The 21,159-nt window shown below is 42.5% G+C and overlaps 1 protein-coding gene across 2 annotated transcripts in view; it reads left to right on the top strand.

The window, feature by feature from the left end:
- Positions 1–21,159, top strand: part of LOC146064380 (acidic leucine-rich nuclear phosphoprotein 32 family member A-like) — a 40,640-nt gene that overhangs the window by 12,828 nt on the left and 6,653 nt on the right. For both annotated transcript variants that reach the window (XM_083177820.1, XM_083177819.1), the window contains exons 3-5: positions 6,994–7,087; positions 7,240–7,358; positions 17,569–17,711. In XM_083177820.1, coding sequence (XP_083033946.1) covers positions 6,994–7,087; positions 7,240–7,358; positions 17,569–17,711 — 356 coding nt within the window. The remainder of the gene's footprint in view (positions 1–6,993; positions 7,088–7,239; positions 7,359–17,568; positions 17,712–21,159) is intronic.

Raw genomic sequence — 21,159 nt, forward strand, 5'->3', positions numbered from 1 at the left:
TCATTTGTCCCAACTAATCGTTTTGATCCCTTCGCATGGAAAATTGAGAATATGCACCTTAACCGTAATTCACGGTTACAAGAATACTTCAGCAAAGAGATGCCTGACAGAATGCCACTGCAGCCTTCGATCTATGACAAATTCAAGCTCAAATCTAAATTCGACCCCCTTTCACAGAACATCACCATCCAGAGCTTGGAGATGGTGACGTCATCTAAGCGGGCGGACTCTGACAGGCGGGACGGTGGGGATGCCGGCGCACAGGTCTGGGCTCGTGGTGCTGAACGGAGGGTACAAAGGTATGTGTTTGTTTCATTGTCAGTTGTTCTTTACCTTGAAAACGGAATAAACCCCGAAACATTGGTATCACACCCTGTGTGTTGGTCCTCTTTACTGCAAGTCCGAGTGTGTGCCTTGATTTCCCTCATATATATATATATATATATATATATATATATATATATATATATATATATATATATATATATATATGTAGCAATGTAAAAAGATGTCGGCGACTAATTATTGTAAATGAGATGATTTAGAATAATAAAATATTTAATGGGATGACAATAAAAGGATATGAAAGTAAATAAAAAATAAAAAACAAGTATATATAAATGGACATATATTACACAGTAAAAATTGGTATGAGAGGTATACAGGTGTAAAATAAAGTGTGTATATATAAAATAGGGTGGGGATATATATAAAAAAGATTTTATATATATAAAAAGTTTCGCATATAAAAAAGGTTACATGTAGAAAAAATGCTGATAAAAATAAAATAAAATTCTTAACTTATGAGGTGATAGGAGGTAGGTAGCCCAACGCGTTTCGTCGATGTGACTTCTTCAAGGGAACGTGTTGGGCTACCTACCTCCTATCACCTCATAAGTTAAGAATTTTATTTTATTTTTATCAGCATTTTTTCTACATGTAACCTTTTTTATATGCGAAACTTTTTATATATATAAAATCTTTTTTATATAAATCCCCACCCTATTTTATATATACACACTTTCTTTTACACCTGTATACCTCTCATACCAATTTTTACTGTGTAATATATGTCCATTTATATATAATTGTGTTTTTTTTTTTAATTTACTTTCATATTCTTTTATTGTCATCCCATTAAATATTGTATTATTCTAAATCATCTCATTTACAATAATTAGTCGCCGACATCTTTTTACATTGCTACCTATAAACCCTTAAGTAACATACCATTACTTTTACTTAAAGATAGGCTGACACCCTCTATAACCAAAGGGAATATTATTGTTTGAATACTACCAATCCAGCACAAGTGGCGCCCCCTATACAGATTAACATATATATATTCAGGAAACATGACTTCACAAATCTCTTTTCTCACTATCACAAGACAAAGCTCTTCGCTTCTCTAGATAGAAATGGTGACATTAGTCAGCGTATCATAAGGGCTCTGTAATGTGAATGATGTACAGTACATTATAGGGGAGAGAATGGCAAAGCTTTGTAAAGCAATCAGTTCATTGTTGTATTTAGCATAAACTACAAAGCCACAGAGATAACATGTCTGAAACAGTCAATGGATAATATCTACTAATTTCAGATAAAGAAGAAAAATGTGTTGCTTTGGCTTCCGCAGTCATTATTGTCAGCAGAACCATCCATCACTGGCTCATAATTCATGGGGCATTATAACAATGCTCCAGGAAAATGTATTACACTACTTTTTCTATATACAAAATAACAAATGTGATCACAGCACTTCTACGTCTTAGTGATAAGGACATATAAATATACAGTTTAAACATTTAACAATCATATGTATCATATATAAAACAGGAAAAAACAAAGTATACAAAGTCCACATATTTCTTTTAAAAAAGAGAGAGAGAGAAAGATCATTTAGGCCTCCTGAGAAAACAATAAAAACAAATAGAAATATGAACAATTAAATGTGTTATAGAGCGATGGGGAAAAGAGGTTGCCACAGAATGGGATCAAGGAACTGTGGGGTAGATTTATTAACCACTTGAATGGTATGCCCCCGAAAATCTTCCGGGCTTAGCTGCGCTGCCGCAGCGAGCTGTCCCGGAAAATTTCTGGGCATACCACTATGCAGCAGGTGCGCGCCAGTGGTGCCTCCAGTGGAGCACCACCTCTAGAGCCCCCCCCATCACCCCCCCCCCTCCTGTCAGCCCCACCCACCCTATCCAGGGATCATATGCTGAAGCTCCCCTGTCGCTTCCCCAGCCGCCATTCAACATTTACAGCAGCAACGTAAGCGGCAGGCTCAGGGATGTTCGGGGGGACTCGGGAAGCTCAGGAGTTAAGGCGCCCGAGTCCTCACGAGCCGCCGCAAACATCTCAAACATGTAACCAATATTTCTGAATTCTATTATTATGTAGTGTTAAAGACTGGTTACTGTTTTTTTTCTTCCCAATAAGGCTGGTTTCACACACTCCGGCTCCTGCCGGACGGTGAAATCCCGCACGGCCAGGGAGCCGTGCCGCACACAGTACTTTATCATGGAGGGGATGGTCACAGCCCGGCAGCCGTTCCTTCCAGTGGCGGGATCCGGCTGCAACCGTGCGGCCGGGCCGTGGCCATCCCGTGTGAATGGACACAATAGTGTCCATTCAAGACTACTGTGTGCGGCACGGCTCCCTGGCCGTGCGGGATTTCACCGTCCGGCAGGAGCCGGAGTGTGTGAAATCGGCCTAATAGGTTGGCGCCTGATGTTGGCACAGTGTTATGACCAATGGTATCCTGAATTCTTAAACAGATAGTCCGGTCCAATAAACAGATAAATTGAAGTCCAAATATGATTTTTTTTTCTTCATAAAATTGATGATGTGGCTTCTTTTTTAATCAAACAATAATTAATTTTTCCCCTTTGCATGATTCAAGATAGGTGTCAATAACAATAGTCAGACGAACCCAACGGGCTTCAACCCATAAGAGACTTAATCAGGGGTTTGTCTTCTAGAATAAGTTCAATACATAAAAGACACTCAGACTGGGATATAAGCTTTAAAGTGTAAAGGACGTCCAATAAACCTTGGGTCCTGATTAGGACCTCCTATGATGGCTAATGGTGGTACACCCTCACTAGGCCCATGGTTTTTCAGAATATTTTGGTTTGTTCCCCCCCCCCCCCTTTTTGTCCACGGCGGCCTTCGGGATCCTCTTCAGCAGAATCTGTGGTCCAAGGGATGCATTGCATGAGTGCGCAGGCACACTGGTGATGTCACCGGCGCACTCGCATAATGCACCCCTGGGACCAGAGATGCCGCTAAGGAGGATCCTGAAGGCCGCCATGGACATTGGGGGACCATCAGGGCACCACTAGGGGACCAGGTAAGGATGGAAAAATATATTCCAAAACCTAAAAAAAAAAAAACCCTTATCCTAAATGCTCGTGGTCCCGAGCATTTCGTAGTCAGTGATCACTAAGGGCCTTATTTTGGTTCATTCTTTCTGACAAAATCCTTCTTAGATGGGCAAAAACCATGTGCACTGCAGGTGGGGCAGATGTAACTTGTGCAGAGAATTAGATTTGGGTGGGGTTTTACTTCAAAGTGAGATCTATATTGCAGTGTAAAAATAAAGCAGACAGTATTTTCCCTGCACAGAAACAAAATAACTCACCCAAATCTAATTCTCTCTGCACATGTTACATCTGCCCCCCCTGCAGTGCACATGGTTTTGTCCATCTAAGAAGGATTTTGTCAGAAAGAATGAACCAAAATAAGGCCCTAAGTTACATTGTTAACAGTCATGATTTGTGGCTGACTGTGGCCAGCTGCTGGCCTATTTTTATGTGGAAGCTTGGAACTGTAGCTCCATCTGCCTCATTATTAATCTGGCCCTAGAAATAACATATTACAATATTAATGGACTAGGGCAAACAACTAGTGTACCCCATACTCTTCTGCAGTAACACAAGGCGTATTATTATAATGGTATTATACTGGTAAAGAAAGGCATGTGAAACAGATTGTGAACAGGAGGTCATATTGAGGGCCTTGCATCCAGATGGTACCAAGATAAGTGTCCTTTACATAAAATGGCCCAGGTGCTTTGTGTATAATTCTCAACTGCCTAAAAAAATCTGTCTGTCTAAATGCAGTAAACAGACTTTTTTTACTGTACTGTTGATTAAACATTAGAAAACCTTTTTGACATTTCATTTGCAGAAAACAGGTCATCTGTTGACGTGGAAATAAAACAGTGAAGCGTGGTCTCATTTCACACAGGCGGGATGACAAATGGAGTTTTAGTGACTTTCACAATATATTACTATTAGATGCATTTCACTTCATTTTTTATATTTAAGGGAATAGACAGCTAATATGGCAGTCATACATATGAACGGCTCAGCGAGCTTCTATATATCAGGAAATACTGAACAACTCACAACGAGGATTTAAGCCTATATACCTATCATTATTTTACAGAAATTTACTGGACTATATCAACGTTTGTATTTAGCAATATATTATTATACACATTCTCCAGTGTTTATTCCGCCGCATAGAGAAGACTGCTTTATGGCACTCTCACATTGGTGTGCTCACCAGTTCTGGATGTATAAGCATATAAACCAATAATGACAAGAGGTATAAAATACAGCAGAGGGTGGGCCGCTTCTCACAATGAGGGCCTTTTAAAGGAACCATGAAGGCAAAATAAAATATATATTTTTAATATATTGCTAGGGTTAGCTAGATTTGTATGCTACAGTAATTGTATATATGTAGAATCATTGTACCACCATGGGGGGGCTAGTTGAGGTGGACAGTTGGGGTTTTGGCTTTAAAATTACTTTCACAAAGAGGTTGAGGACCTGTTTGTTAAAAATTAGATAAATGCACTGATGACCAACATTCCTTATGTGGTAGCTTCATAGCAATTTTAGAATGGGTTTATGGGCTACTGTAAGTAGTGAACAGCTGCTTATCACGCACAGTAACAGAACTATGCTTGCACTACATCAAAAGTGAGATTTGATCCAATTTGAGTCAATTTATCTGACAAAATCTGATGTGCCTGATGTGTAGGACACAATCCACAATCCCTTGCCATTGGGTATAACCAAGAGATTGGAAGAGATTGAACCTCCTGCACATAGAATAAATCTCGAGTCAATCAGGTTCAATTTGTTGAACAATAAAGGTGCCCATACACTAGTAAGATTTATCTTCAGATCTGGCTGGTTGGAACAAAAACATGGTTATGGATGAGTGACAGTTTGTCAGTTTTCCAGCATTTCCAAGCAAATGGTCAATTGTCATTTGCTCTCATCCATAACCATGTCTTTGTTCCAACCAGACAGATCTGAAGATAAATCTGCGTGTGTATGGCCACCTTTAGTTGAACAAGTGTAAGGGGGCCTTTACACTGCTGGATTCTGTACTGGCAGCGTACATGTGCCATCTTAGTTCACTCGTGGAGAATCTGAGAGCCTGGGGAAATGGATCCAAAAGATCCACCTTTGTAATCCCAGAGTTGGTTCAGTAGGAAAAAGCAAGCTAACACCACCTGAAGATAACAAAGCTATCGGAGTCAAGCACTGGAAACCATAATATCTCTAAAGGGTACAAATGGAGAAGTTGGCCATAGCCACCATGTAGGTTCTATATATATAATTTGTCAAGTACATAATACATTTTTTCAGCTATAGGTCAGCTAGACTTTGATTGGCTGCTATGGGGAACTTCTCCACCTGACCTCATTAGAAGGTTTTTGGAAAGGCCCTGGAGCTGCCTGGACAGTTACAATAAAACTTATAGAATATAAGGGTTAGGGTCCAAGGTTTATAGGGCTGTGGGTAAAGCATAAATGTGGCCTTCATTGTAATACTACTAAGCCTGAAGCCTATAGGAGTGCACAGTTCTTATGGTAACAGTCTAATTAGATTCAGACACAAAGCTTTATAGCCGATTAGCAAATTGTAGCAAGCACCTATCTTTATAGTGTCGATTAGACGAGTGCATGAGCATAACTGTGATCATTAGTGATCTATAAAGATCTGGCGTGAAAAATCCTGCTGCACATGGCATTGATACAGTACATGCAGTTTGTGGCAATGTTCCATAAAGTACTGGCAGGAGAGGTGGTGGAACTATTTTTGCTCTGCCACCTAATTCCACCCTCTCCCCTTCCCCATTAGGTAGAGGGTATTTGGATCCACCCCTGCATATATATATATATATATATATATATATATATATATATATATATATATATATATTGTTTTTCTGTTTGTATTACTGTTACTGTGCAGGGTCAAAGTGGAGGCTGAACTAGTTCCACCTCACCATTACAGCATGTGGAACTCAGTTCCTCCCTGTTCCCCCCATTTTAACCCCTGGGTGATGGATAATAAAGCTATTTGGTGAATGGCTTACATATTACTTGACAAAACTGCACAGACCTGCAGCTGACCGTAACAGAGCTTGCCTCACAGTAACATTAAGTGATTGTGAGATCTACTGCAGTTAAGCTGTCTACACACTGTGTGATTTTGCCTATGGCCCATTTTGACTATGCGATTTCCCTTGAACTCCCCAGAGCCCAGAATCATACAATCTTGACTATCCTCACTATCAGATTTTGTCTATCTTTGATGATGTGCTATTTGGCCTATGGCCAAATAAATTACAAGCGACATAGTCAAAATTGCCTTGCCTGCACAGTCTACTTAGCGGGGCTTTGCATCGGTGTCGCAAGCAGGGTTAACACTTTGCAATTTTGGCTATCTTTCTATGTGATTTTGACTATATAGTACAAAATGATTAGCATAAAATCACACCATGCGTAAAATCAAACCACAGGTAACTTTTAGTTAAATATTAAATCTAGATTGTCCTTGTATGACTTTGGGGACTTCAAGGTGTTGCTTTTTTGTGGCTTAATCATTTTGAAGTGTTCTGTGAATGCACATGAAAACACTTCAAAACATAATTAGCTCTCTTTCTTCCATGCATTTAAAGCTTCCATGTGATGCCTTCAAATATCTAACTTGGCACAAGTTGAAAGAACATGATGTACAAGGGACTCAACTTCGTTGTCCTAGAGTAAAAGAAGGTAAAGTAAAAACACTTATCTGCAAAAAAAACATTTGCTAAAGCCTTACTATAAAATGTTCCGCCACTCGACCTAAAACATGTAATATATTGGCATCTTTGTCTGCCACTGTTTTTTCTGTTCACATGTGCATACATTTTATTTGAACAAAGGACCATCAGAGGATGAACTAGTAATAAGACGAGAGGTACATCTATTCCAAGAAAGGACGCACACAAATGATAAAGAGATATGGAGACAAAGACTGCAAGAGAACTGGGAGAATTGTGTGGTAAGATGTGGTATTGATTTTTCCATCTTTTTGTCCCTTGAGTCATTGCTAAAACACCGAATCATATTGTATATAACTTTGCCTCTGTTGCAATTTGCACTGAGGAAGCTGTGAAACATATCTGTATTGTGCTCATTAGGCTAAGACAACATTTAGTAAGTATATTTATTTCCTAAGTTTGTGAAGTTACCACTGTTATCAACTCCCATGTCCTTAGCTGTAAGACTGTAATATGGAGCTTAGCTTCCTTTCACTAATGCCACTAATTTTGTTCACTAGTGCCACTAATTGCGTTCACTAATGCACAAGGAGCAGCTATAGATCTTCTTATACCTCCCCTATCTCTTTTTGGATGCCCATACACGGCTGGACTGTTTCCCACACACAGGAGTGAAATCCTGAAAGAATACTTTTGGCCTGTTTATCATGAAATATTTGGAGGATATTCCCAAACACAAATGTTTTGGGGGATACCCGTAAATATTTAGGGTGAGATTCTATGCTATGCGCTAAATGCGCATGTTTTATTTGCGCACTACATCGCCGCAAATCGCCAATTTTAAAATCCCATTTTTCAGTCAAAATGCGCATATTTAATGTGATGCGCATTGGAGGCTGAAAAGTGCGAAGAGGGGCGATTTGCAGCGAAGTGGTGCGCTGTATTTAGTCCTGAAAATGTGCGATTTTCATGTCTGAAAATCGCACATTTGCAGGACAGCGCAAAGTTGTAAAAAAAAAAACGAGCGCGGGGTCCCCCGCCCGAGTATAACCAGCCCCGGGCTCACTGAGCCGGTGCTGGTGACATAAAATCAGGGTCCCCGACAAATAGGGGTCCCCTTGATTTTATGAAACCAGCACCAGACTCAAGGTCCGGCGCTGGTTCCCAAAATACGGGGGACAAAGTGACTAGGGGTCCCCTGTATTTTAAGAACCAGCACCGGACACAACCAGCCAGCAGGGTAATGCCACAGCCGGGGGAAACTTATTATATAAGCTCCCGCGGCCAAAGCATTAACCCCCTGGCTGGTCAGCATGGGCAGGGGTCCTGGGGAAGTGGGGACCCCCCCAATGAAGGGGTCCCCCCCCTCCAGGACTTACCAGCCCATGCTGATAGTCCCCTGGCCGGTGGGCATCGGGCTGATGATTTGTGTAAAAAAAAAAATTAAAACTATTGTTTTACACTGGCGAACTATGAGTCCCAGCAAGCCTACCCCGCATGCTGGGACTTGGGGAACCACAAGTCCCAGCATGCGGGGCATTAAAGGGCCCGCTGGCACTTGTAGTTCTGCAGTGAAAAAAATAGTGCACAAAATCACACTGACACCCTGTAAAATAAAACTTTAATACACACAAAACACACACACACTGATACTTACCTACCTTGAGCCCGTAGGTCGGTCCCTGGATCCTGGGTCCGTCCTCCGGGGCTCCAGGGCAGAAGAGTCCGGTTCCGGGGCCTTGGTCCTGGTTCCGGGGCTGGTCCTGGGGTTCCGGGGCTCCTGGGCTGCAGAATCCGGGGTCCGGGATCCGAGGTAGTCCAGAGGGGTACCTAAGGAAGAGAATCCAACTTACCTGGTCCCCGGCGGCGACCTCGGACTCCTCACCGGTGACTGCGCTTCTCCCATCTGCTACCCGGCTTGCAGGACTTTGACCGGCGCTGAGATGTTTCCTCCTCGGCGTCTCTGGACAGAATGATTTCTTGGCCAATCAGGAGCCGAGAAAGTCGGCTCCTGATTGGCCAGAAATCATTCTGAATACAGACGCCGAGGAAGTAACATCTCAGCGCATCTAGAGCAGAGATGTTTCCTCCTCCGCGTCTCTAGTTAGAATGATTTCTGGCCAATCAGGAGCCGACTTTCTCGGCTCCTGATTGGCCGAGAAACCATTCTGTCCAGAGACGCCGAGGAGGAAACATCTCAGCGCCGGTCAAAGTCCTGCAAGCCGGGTAGCAGATGGGAGAAGCGCAGTCACCGGTGAGGAGTCCGAGGTCGCCGCCGGGGACCAGGTAAGTTGGATTTGCTTCCTTAGGTACCCCTCTGGACTACCTCGGATCCCGGACCCCGGATTCTTCAGGACAGGAGCCCCGGAACCCCAGGACCAGCCCCGGAACCAGGACCAAGGCCCCGGAACCGGACTCTTCTGCCCTGGAGCCCCGGAGGACGGACCCAGGATCCAGGGACCGACCTACGGGCTCAAGGTAGGTAAGTATCAGTGTGTGTGTGTTTTGTGTGTATTAAAGTTTTATTTTACAGGGTGTCAGTGTGATTTTGTGCACTATTTTTTTTACTGCAGAACTACAAGTGCCAGCGGGCCCTTTAATGCCCCGCATGCTGGGACTTGTGGTTCCCCAAGTCCCAGCATGCGGGGTAGGCTTGCTGGGACTCATAGTTCGCCAGTGTAAAACAATAGTTTTAATTCTTTTATTTTACACAAATCATCAGCCCGATGCCCACCGGCCAGGGGCATTGGGGACAGCCCCGGACTATCAGCATGGGCTGGTAAGTCCTGGAGGGGGGGGACCCCTTCATTGGGGGGGTCCCCACTTCCCCAGGACCCCTGCCCATGCTGACCAGCCAGGGGGTTAATGCTTTGGCCGCGGGAGCTTATATAATAAGTTTCCCCCGGCTGTGGCATTACCCTGCTGGCTGGTTGTGTCCGGTGCTGGTTCTTAAAATACGGGGGACCCCTAGTCACTTTGTCCCCCGTATTTTGGGAACCAGCGCCGGACCTTGAGTCTGGTGCTGCTTTCATAAAATCAAGGGGACCCCTATTTGTCGGGGACCCTGATTTTATGTCACCAGCACCGGCTCAGTGAGCCCGGGGCTGGTTATACTCGGGCGGGGGACCCCGCGCTCGTTTTTTTTGTTTTTAACCCTTTCTTTTATTTTTGACAGCAGAACCCTGCACAGAACATTGCGATCTGTGCAGGGTTCTGGCTAATTCGCCTAACAGACCCAGGTCTGAAATTAGTGCGATAATTAGGCACCTAAAAAATGCGATGTGCAAATGCGCATAGCATTAAATATGCGACTTGTATACTTTTGTATTGGAAAACATCTGGATGCGATAAAAATGCGAATTAATCTCGCATTTTTATTCAGCATACCTTATCGCACATAATATGCGATTTCAGTCCCTGAGCGCATCACATTAAATTAGCGATTTCTATGAAAAATGCGATATCGCCATTTTGTGGTCTAATTACCGCAAAATAAGCAAAATCGCATCCCATAGAATGTCACCCCTTAGTATCCTCCAGTTAGGATATGTAATCCATTTCTGCTAGCATCCACAGCCCCTATTGTTTTATGTGGAGGCTGCAAACCTGCCGAGTTTGACACTTTCAGGGTAATGTCATCTTCAGATGGCATTACCCTATAGTATCCTATGGAGTATTAATTTGCATATTTTTGAAGAGGGAACCTCCATCAGCCACCAATGATGCCTGCTGCCTAGAAACAAAACCTTACAGAGTATGATAGCGTTGCATTACTTCCAGCTCTTTGCCAGGATGGGACATTGGCGAGAGTATTTTAATACTTTGTGTGAATTTTGACATTGCGAATGTGGGGGGAAATGATTTATTGGTACTTGTGAGTTATCTGGGCGTCCGATTTTTTGATTGTATGCCTTAAGTTAAGGCATACAATCAGATGCGATGCGATACGATATCGCATCGCATCGCATCGCATCGCATGCGACCATCGGATGCGATGATCCGATTTTTCCATAGGAATCAATGTTAAAATGGACTGAGTCCATTTTAACATGGAATTCAATGGGAAAAAGGGGTCCTTTTCATACCCCTACTATCCAAGTGGGCATGGAGTTGGATATAAACCTGTGGCGAGCGTAGCGAGCCACCGAGCCCGAAGCGTGGCGAGCGAAGCGAGCCCCGCGAGGGGACGGTATTCCGTGTCCCCTCGCGGGGCACGCTACGCTCGCCACGCTTCGGGCTCGGTGGCTCGCTACGCTCGCCACAGGTTTATATCCAACTCCATGCCCACTTGGATAGTAGGGGTATGAAAAGGACCCCTTTTTCCCATTGAATTCCATGTTAAAATGGACTCAGTCCATTTTAACATTGATTCCTATGGAAAAATCGGGTCATCGCATCGCATCGCATCCGATGGTCGCATGCGATGCGATGCGATGTCCCGATCCGACCCGATTTAAAAATCGGACGCCCGGATAACTCACAAGTACCGATTTATTTTATCATTAAAAATGCAGATAGTGATAAATATGCCCCTTTGTCTCTTCTCTGAGATGGCATCTTATCGGATGCGTTGTCCTGGCAAGAGTCACAAAATAATATTATGAAATGCTGTCAACAGTGGTTGTAAGAGATTTTATGTAACGGGGCAGAATTGAAAAACAAAATTGATAAACAGGCACCTAAACCAAATATTGACTGGATGTGATTAGCCCAGACACATTACAATAATTTAATTTACTGGTTGAATTCTTAACAGTGACTAACCATAATCAAAAGGGTCATTAAAAAAAAAACAGATTGAGTGACCTGGGAATCCAACTCTGGCAGTTATCAGGCTTGAACCCAGGTAACTGGGCAGTGTAAACAGCTTGACCAGGCTATGCTTAAAAGCTGCCAATTGCCTATATATACAGGGGCCCTCCTCAAGATAGTGTGAGTGACATGAAGGCCTGCCCAGATTGGATGGAACCATGACCAGAAACTTTGTCGGAACAGGGTTTTTGGTGGTAAAGTGGTATTAGACTCCTCTAATCTATGGGATTCACTCCAGAGGGATATGTCGTGGATCCCTCACAGCATGCCCCATGGCGCCGCCGTCACTGTGCATGTGGGTCTCAGACCCTGACGTCCAGTGACGGGAGAACATAGCAAAGGACATCTCTTATTGGAAGAGCTGTCCTTTCAGTTACTAAATGCATATGTTAGTGCATATGTGATTAGTATGGATGCGATGTGTGGCTGGATGCACCGGGGAAGTTAGTGCATCCCGCCCTATGTGTAATAAGATTGAGGAGGTAAATGAATAGTTTTGCACTGGTGGAATCATTTTGCAGTTATGCCCTTAGCTGTAAATATAGGCATAATGTACAGTATCCTTTACATAGTAAGTGACATAATAGGGTAACAGCAGTTTGTCAATGATGAGCACTAGGGAGTAGAATACAAGCTAAGCCAGGCTTATTAAACATTTACTCCTGTTGCCATTTAAATCTGTTGGCTTCATAAATCTACCGTCATGTGTGTTGACCTGATGCAGGATGATGATATTAGAAATCATTTGTTTCATAAAGGTATTTGGGTGATAATACCTTTATGAAACAAATCCATCAAATGCTGATACGCATGCTGCGTACATTCGCGGGCTGTGAATTGATGTTTTACATAAACATCCATTCGCAGGCTGCGAGGGAACACCCACATTATGCAATGGTCGCCGACCATCGCATGATGTGGAAGACCCACGCACATCTAAAGGTGCCCACAGATGCATCGATCCCGGCGTGCGTTCTGTGCTTAACTAGCACACATCACATCGCATCGTATGCCTTGTGCATGCGATGCGATAGAAAGCTAGTACAAAAAGTATGTGCAGCACATACTTTTTGTACTGTGCGATGAGGTGCCGCGGGAGTGCGCACCCCATCGCATAGCATCGCACCTCCGGGATCGGTGCGTGTGTGGGCACCTTAAGGTTACTCTGAGTAACCTTAGATGTGCGTGGACATTCAGAAGGAAGTGGGCGGGCAGCTGACACACCCCTGGCTCCCATGTCACCAGGCGATTTCCACGGGAATGCTCATGAAACGCTGGGCGTTCCCATGTGCGTGACTATCCGCCGTCACCCCACGCACCCCGCCGCATGCACCCCGCGTATGCATATGTACAGATATGCCCTTGCGCATACGCATAACATTGGTCCCCGTGCGAACGAGCAGCCGCTATGAACGGACCACAATAAGGTCCATTGTCCATGAACTCGGGCTTAATTTTTGGTAGAATGAGTGGATTTACACTACAGCTATGTCTAGCAATCACTTTGAGTCCGATTATGTGCAAATTACAGTATGTTTACTATATTATCTCTGCAACCTTGTAACACTCTTCTCCATTGCTAGACACTGTCAAGTCACATTTTTTTTTGATTAGTTAAAAGCTATTTATTTACTGGCATTATAGTGTAGGCAGTAAAAAAAAACATCCTGTGGTTTATAGCTTCATCTAAGCATCACCAAGCTCTCCCAAGCATCTAACTAAAATATAACACTGACATGTGTCTGGCAGAATAAGGTCACTGCTTTTATTGAATAAATAAATAACATGGATGGCCAAGAAAACATTGTGGTCAAAAGATGCAGAACCAAACCTGATATACACCTGACGCAACCTGACAAATACATGGACAACATATTAAATAAACAACAAAGGTGGAATTAGAAGTAAAAATCATGTAGGATTTTGAAAAATGTTTCCCCAATTGGGGATGTGGAAATTAATCTCCGGGTTCCATATACCTGCAACTCATGCAGCCCAAGGTAATTACCTGTTTTGTTTTGGTCTGTAAATGTACAAGATGTTGTTTAGAATGTGTAGTAACATCAGTCCTCATAACTCAATGCCTAATACTGCAACCTCTCCATAAGCAAGGTATAACATTAAAATCACTACTGAGGTAGTACCAGACTGCTAAAAAATTGGTCTCATTATCATTTCAATGATGAGCCAAACATTTTTTTACGTTTTTACAATAGCTTCCCTGTTATAGACAGCAATTGTTACTTTGGAATATCCAGAGATTTTTCCCTGGCTGCCAATCTGTTAGTATGGGAATAACCTCTTTGTAGAAATGTCTTAGTCATAAGGTCTAATTGGGCTCGTTCCTCTTCTGCATCAGTACAGATTTATTTATTTATTAACAGTTTCTTATATAGCGCACACATATTCCGCAGCGCTTTACAGAGAATATCTGAACATTCACATCAGTCCCTGCCCCAGTGGAGCTTACAATCTATGTTCCCTACCACATGTACACGCACACACACACAGACATTCTAGGGTTAATTTTTGCCCACCAGTATATTTTTGGAATGTGGGAAGAAACCGGAGTACCTGGAGTAAACCCATGCAGGCACGGGGAGAATATACATCCAGACAATGTACACATCATCAATGCAGCATATGAAAAATTAGATTTAGGAGGCAAACAAAGTATTACTGGAAAAATAGATCTCTCTCCACACTAAACATGAAACAAATAGCGTATGTGCTCCCTGCCCCTCCCCCCCCCCCCCCCCATCGCACAGCCTTGCATTTGACTGTAAATTTCACCATTAAAAATTTACAAAAATAGTTTTCACTCGTAATTAAGACGTTGTAAAAAGAGAGTAATCTCTGGGCCAGTATAACTCAGGTAATTAATGATTAATGAATCATCTTCTGGTGGCCTCAATTCCCCTATGATGAGGGATGCTGGGGTAAATACTAACTAAATCTATTGTACATAGCAAGAAATCACCACTGTCTATAGGTAGGTGTCCTCCTCCTGCACCACTGGCAGTACAATGAACCCCAGGCAGCAATGATTGGTCTACCCAGAGGATTTGTTAGACTTTTGTGGATCATGGGAATTAAGTAAAATACAAGGATCCTAGGGATAACATTGATATAGGAGGTACACGCTTAGGAAGGAAGCCTTCCTCAACTCCCATTTTAAGAATGCCATCTAATTCCTTTACAGGATCCTGCTCTAAATTTCTACAACATTAGTATTTCTAGATTGGTTATAGGCTTCCTCAGTATTAAGTACCACTATCCTGCCCCCTTGTCAGCGAGGCGGATAGCAATGTTCTCACACTGCGAAAAAGCACATAAACCCTGTCTTTCTTCTCGGGACAGATTGTTGTATTCAGAGGTAAGAATGTTTGTTTGGTTTTTCAATGGTTTGTGACAGATGCGTTTTGTGAGTTTTAATGGTGTTATTGTTTAATGGTGAATAAAAGAGTTTTTGTTTTAATGTGGAAAATCCCCTTATCTAGTAGTGGTTTGTCCATAGTGTCTTGTATTCCAAAACATTCTTTTAGATGTACAGTAGTTACCGATTGAAGCAATATAAATCCACTTTATATTTAAAGAGTTTACATTTATTGGTACAGACAAAGCTCAAACTATCACGATTACTGGCACGATGATTCCCCAATCTGAAAATCACTGCCGTGACACCTTACTGATTACCTCAGCGCGTGTGGTAAATCAACGTGGTTACTGCCACCAGCCAGTGTTCCGAGTTTAGGGCTTCGCCCAGGGAAAGCTTTGACTCTTACCCGCCAACCAAATGGTAATGCAAAAGAAAACATGATAGCATGCCTCTCAAGGACTAGGCTGGAAAAACACAAAATACCAAAACTAAGATTAAGATGTTTAATCTAAGTCAAAACTTTAAAGTTTATTGTTGCATAAAAAGAAAGTTACTTTATAACAATATACTAGTTTCATAAAAGTAATTTAAACAATAACAATTTCAAGAAAATAGAAGTAGTGAAATAAAACCCACCAATCTGATTACCTGTAGCATGAAGTTGAAGCATTGACGATATTGGCTATCATCATAGAGTCCAAGGAGCACTCGTTGGCTTGCATTAATGATAATGAACCAGGTTTTCATCCAAACATAATTATATCCCCGTTTGGACTGCTCTTGGTCACTGCCCTCTCTGGGATAGTTTTAACACTCTCAAACCCAGGGTGGACTGTTTAGCTGACTGTTACACAGGGTCTCTTGTTTACATGAGCAGGGGTCATTTATTTACCTGTCTCATTTTGCTTTGAAGCCATGGGATCAGGTTTATTTTAATTATGCTGGGACACTTTTACAGCAAGCTGACTAGTGCCGTCTTTCCCACTGGGCTTAATGGGCAGTTGTCCATTGGACCAAGGATTCTAGGGGCCCACCCTAATGGGGAAGATGGCACTGCCCCGGGAAGATGCTGCGACGGCGGGTTGCGGGCAGCGGGGTCTGGGCAGCAGAGGCTGGAACTTTGTAGCACTATTGCCGGATGCTGATTGACTGAATGGGGGAGGAAGGGTGTATATGGGTGGGGGGAGGGGCTCATGCTAATATTCTGCCATGGGGCCCAAACCAATGTTAAGATGTCCTTGAAGCTGACAGGAGAAATTCACCACTTTTGTAGTCAGAGCATCTCCTCTGACCTATAAGGATGATCCACTGTTTTTAGTGTAAACAATGCTTGCCCTGGAATTCTGTCAGGAAGAGAAGACATGACCATTTTGCCATTCCCTACATAAATTGCAGATTATTTTGTGACTTTTGTGCTCCTCTTGCAATGACCTCCACATTTTGTTCCTCCTGATGACGAGAATAAACTTCTCGAAACGTTGATAACAGTAACAGGTCTCTGTCTGAAACACTTTCAAGTCACCAGAGTGCCGCCTACCGTCTGTACTACATTGTGGGATCCTGAGGGATTGCCAGAGGAAAGCACCCAGTGCCAATACCAGGAGCTGAGCTGGGGAGTGCCAGTCTAACACTGTTTATATATATATATATATATATATATATAAACACAATACACATGTCTGTGTGTGTGTGTGTGTGTGTGTGTGTGTGTGTGTGTGTGTGTGTGTGTGTGTGTGTTTATGTATCTGTATAGCTAATGAAACTAAAGTATTTCTGACATCCCAAGCTTGAGGCCAGTACCTTGGTGGCTGATTTCCCTTACTGGTTAAGGTTGTACAGCTTAGCAAACAATGTGTTGCAGACCGCCCCAGGGAACTTAGAGGAATTCAGCTTTAGTGCAGCATGCGTACAATAGAGTGATACATAACAAATTGTAAAACATGACTGACTAAGTGCAAATGACTTGCAACGTATGCTGTGATTGTTATGAAGAAATCCAATTTTCTCTGAGAACAGCTGAAGTGGAACTTTTAGCAGCTTGTTAGGGAGTATGATAAAACTCACAATTCTCCCAGAAATAATATATTTTAATGGAAATTACATATTGCCAGCATTCATAGTATAATAAAACTTCAATTTCCATTTATGTATGGATAGTGTATGACTTCTTCTTAGAGGAAGGAAAATTGGAAAACATGAGAAAGGAATGTGCCTATACATTGATCATAGAGAACAGGGTGAAGAGGTCACACGAAGAGAATGGGGCCTGGTGAATGAATTATGCTTTTTTTCATTTTCAGAACATAAACCTGTCTTATCAGGGTCTCGGGGACCCTTACCAACAAAACAACTTTCATCGTATTCTTCTACGTCTGATAAGGGTAGAAAGGCTTTGGTTGGTTGATAACGCCTTGAAAGACTTGAGTGCCATTCGATTACCAAGGTATCCAAAGCATGCATGCTCAGTTGTTTTTGCATTTGAAAATATACAAAGACCTCATATATAAGGGTACCAAAAAGGTGCTGATATCAGCTTTTTATTTGTACCCATATATTTAAGGCCGACATGTTCAAAAGGTTGGCACATGGTTTTCCATGATTTTTACAGTTAGAGTTAGGGTACGGCTGAGAGGGGACAGTGAGTGTAAGGCACTTGGCGGAAGGTTGAGGTTAGGCATGTGGAAGGGAAACGTTAGGGTTAGACACTAGGGGGTGGTTCGGCTTGTACCCTTTTAGATCACATTCTTGGGTCCAGTCTGGTTCACTGAATGCACTGGTTTCATGTCGTGTCACAGTGGGCTGAAATGAACCCGCAGGCTGGACCCAGGATATGGCTACCTCTGCTGGCGAAATTAAGTGCTTATACATTATATTATGTCTAGTGCTCAGACTGCACAATTTACTTATATGTGTCACTATTGTGTGTTTGAAACATTCTATTACATATATGATGTTATTTTGAAGGAAAGCGCATGACATCATATAGCATTTACATTTCATTTTACCATTCCAAAAAATATTTTGCAGATTGTAGAAGATAATATTACAATTTTTTTATTTATTTTTTCAAACAGAGAAGTAATTTTAATCACTGTATGGCTGAACTTTATTCACAGGACATACATTGTTTAATTTGTTAAAGGGGGGTATTCAATCCAGAATAGTCCCCTAAATTTGAACCAGTCCGTCCAAAAAAAAATCCTTTTTATCTCTCTGCCCATACACTATTATCCACCGACGCCGAAAAGGCATTTGATCGTGTAAACTGGAAATTTATGAAATGCCTACTCGAACACATAGGATTAAAGCCCATCTCCCTACATAGGATACTGGCACTCTACAGTAATCCCACTGCTAGAATTAAGGTCAATGGAAGCCTATCAGACCCAGTGATTATTTCGAATGGAACATGTCAGGGCTGCCCATTGTCCCCCTTGATTTTCGTTCTATGCATGGAGGCTCTAGCGAGATCCATTCGTGCAAACCCTAACATTGCAGGTTTGCGGATAGCAGATACGGAATACAAACTAGCATTATTTGCCGACGACCTCTTAGCAATAATTACCAACCCAAGGGTTTCCCTACCAAACCTAATGAAGGAGTTCAAAGTCTTTGGAGACTTATCCTATTTTAAAATCAATTATAGCAAATCGACTGCTCTTAACCTCACCATCCCCCCAGACACACAAACCCAACTGCAGCAGAGGTTCCCGTTTAGATGGAACCCCACATACATCAAGTATCTAGGGGTTCTCCTTCCGAAACATCTCACATCGACATACTCTCTAAACCTCAACCCGACAATTACCAAACTCCGACACGAACTTTCCTTATGGTCTTCCAAAGGCATATCTTGGTTGGGGAGGATCAATGTAATAAAAATGAATGTTTTACCCCGTATCCTCTATCTACTACAGGCACTGCCGGTGCTAGTCCCCAGGGGCTGGTTCGTAGAGCTTCACCGGATGGTTCGAAATTTTGTATGGAGTGGTAGATCCCCCCGATTCAGACAGGATTACTTATATAGAAGGAAACATTTGGGGGGCTTCCAACTCCCCCATTTTGAAACTTATTATGTAGCCATTCTGCTAAACAGAATTTACGAATGGGCCAATCCTAAAACAACAAGACAATGGGTGACCATAGAAAACTCATTTTATAAGACTCCCCTGGAGACTGTGACATGGCTGCCCCGCATACCCAAGATCATACACCCGACTATAGGCCCAACCCTTGAAATATGGAAACGAAATAGAAGCAAGAAGTACATTTCATCAGTATACTCCCCTATGACACCATTGTTTGATAATCCGAAGTTCTTACCAGGAGACTCCAAAATGGCTTTCAAGCCATGGCGTGAGGCAGGCATCTCGAGATTGGGCCAACTATACAATTCTTCGGGGGTGCTGCCATTCCCAGAGGTCCAATCCAAGTGGCTCCTCCCCAATAAGGAAATTTGGAGATACCTCCAAGTCAAACATTTCCTCCAGTCTAAGGAAATGAAGGAGGCAGGCTCTAGAGACCTAACGCCTTTTGAACAACTAGTCTGTTCACAGAACATGTCAGCGCATACTACATCACACATATACAAATACCTAATTGAAAACCAATTCCCCACTTTACCAAAATTTACCACAGACTGGGAGAACGACCTGAACCTGACAATTAGCGGGCCACAGTGGACTTCCATTTTTGAGAAGTCATGGAGCAGCTCCACTAACATACTCACTTTAGAAACCCACTTCAAAGTTATTTCCCGTTGGTACCGCTGCCCATCCATGCTCTCCAAGATGTTCCCGGGGGTCTCGGCAACTTGTTGGAGATGTGGTTCTGATCTTGGCTCCCCAGTACACATTTGGTGGACATGCCCGACATTACGGCCCTTCTGGAACAATGTGATCGAGATCTCAAAAGAAATACTGGGTCCAGAGATCCCAGACAGTCCAGAATTCTGGCTACTCAACCTACACTCCTCTCCCTTATCAAAATATAAAAAATCTGTACTGAAATATCTCAATAGCGCAGCGAAGGCAGTCATACCAGTCCATTGGAGATCCACCTCCCCACCATCCCTCTTAAACTGGTTCCAAAGAATAGAGCTTTACAGATCAATGGATGACATTATAATGTCCTCCCCAGACAAATTCCAAACATATTCCATGATCTGGCTCCCTTGGCTAGAATTCTGTGAGACAGACAAATACAAAAATATCGTTAACAAGCCTCAACCTCCGTCCTGAGCCCAAGCACACAAATAGGAAACAGCGCAATCCCCGCCAGATGCTTAGCTGGTTCCCACACCCAACTTCTTCCCCTTCCCCTTATTCTCTCTTTCTTTCTTTCCCCCCTTCTCCTTCCTACATAATATATTACTGAGACATATTTTCTGTTGAAACTGCACACAGCAAGTTCATGCTTAAAATGTTTATTGGGAATTATACCCAAACGTAACGCTACCCTTCATGTCACATTCCTGATTTATACCTGATTACAATATATATATATATTTTTTTTTAATGACAGAAGAGATTGTTTAAGTATGAGCCTTTCAAAAACGAAAAGAAAATGTTCCCACTGTTGTAACCATTCATTTGTTTTTTAACTCAAATAAAAATTTAACATGCAAAAAAAAAAAAAAAAATCCTTTTATCTGAGGACCAGATTGGCCTGTAGGGAAAATTTTGTTCCTTGAGAGTTTGGTCATCCCACCAAACTGGATGTGATCATTTGGACTAAGTACATGGCCACAGATCCAGACTTCAACTAGTTGTCCTGAAAAAAACAAACAGCATATCAGCGATGCCTAGGTTCTGCTCAGACGGATAATTGTATGCATATACAGTAGTAGTTTCTGATTCACCACTGATGACTTTTCATCTTTATTACCATAG

The sequence above is a fragment of the Crinia signifera genome, chromosome 3 (genome assembly GCF_055691185.1).
Source record: "Crinia signifera chromosome 3, ASM5569118v1, whole genome shotgun sequence".
NCBI lineage: Eukaryota > Metazoa > Chordata > Amphibia > Anura > Myobatrachidae > Crinia > Crinia signifera.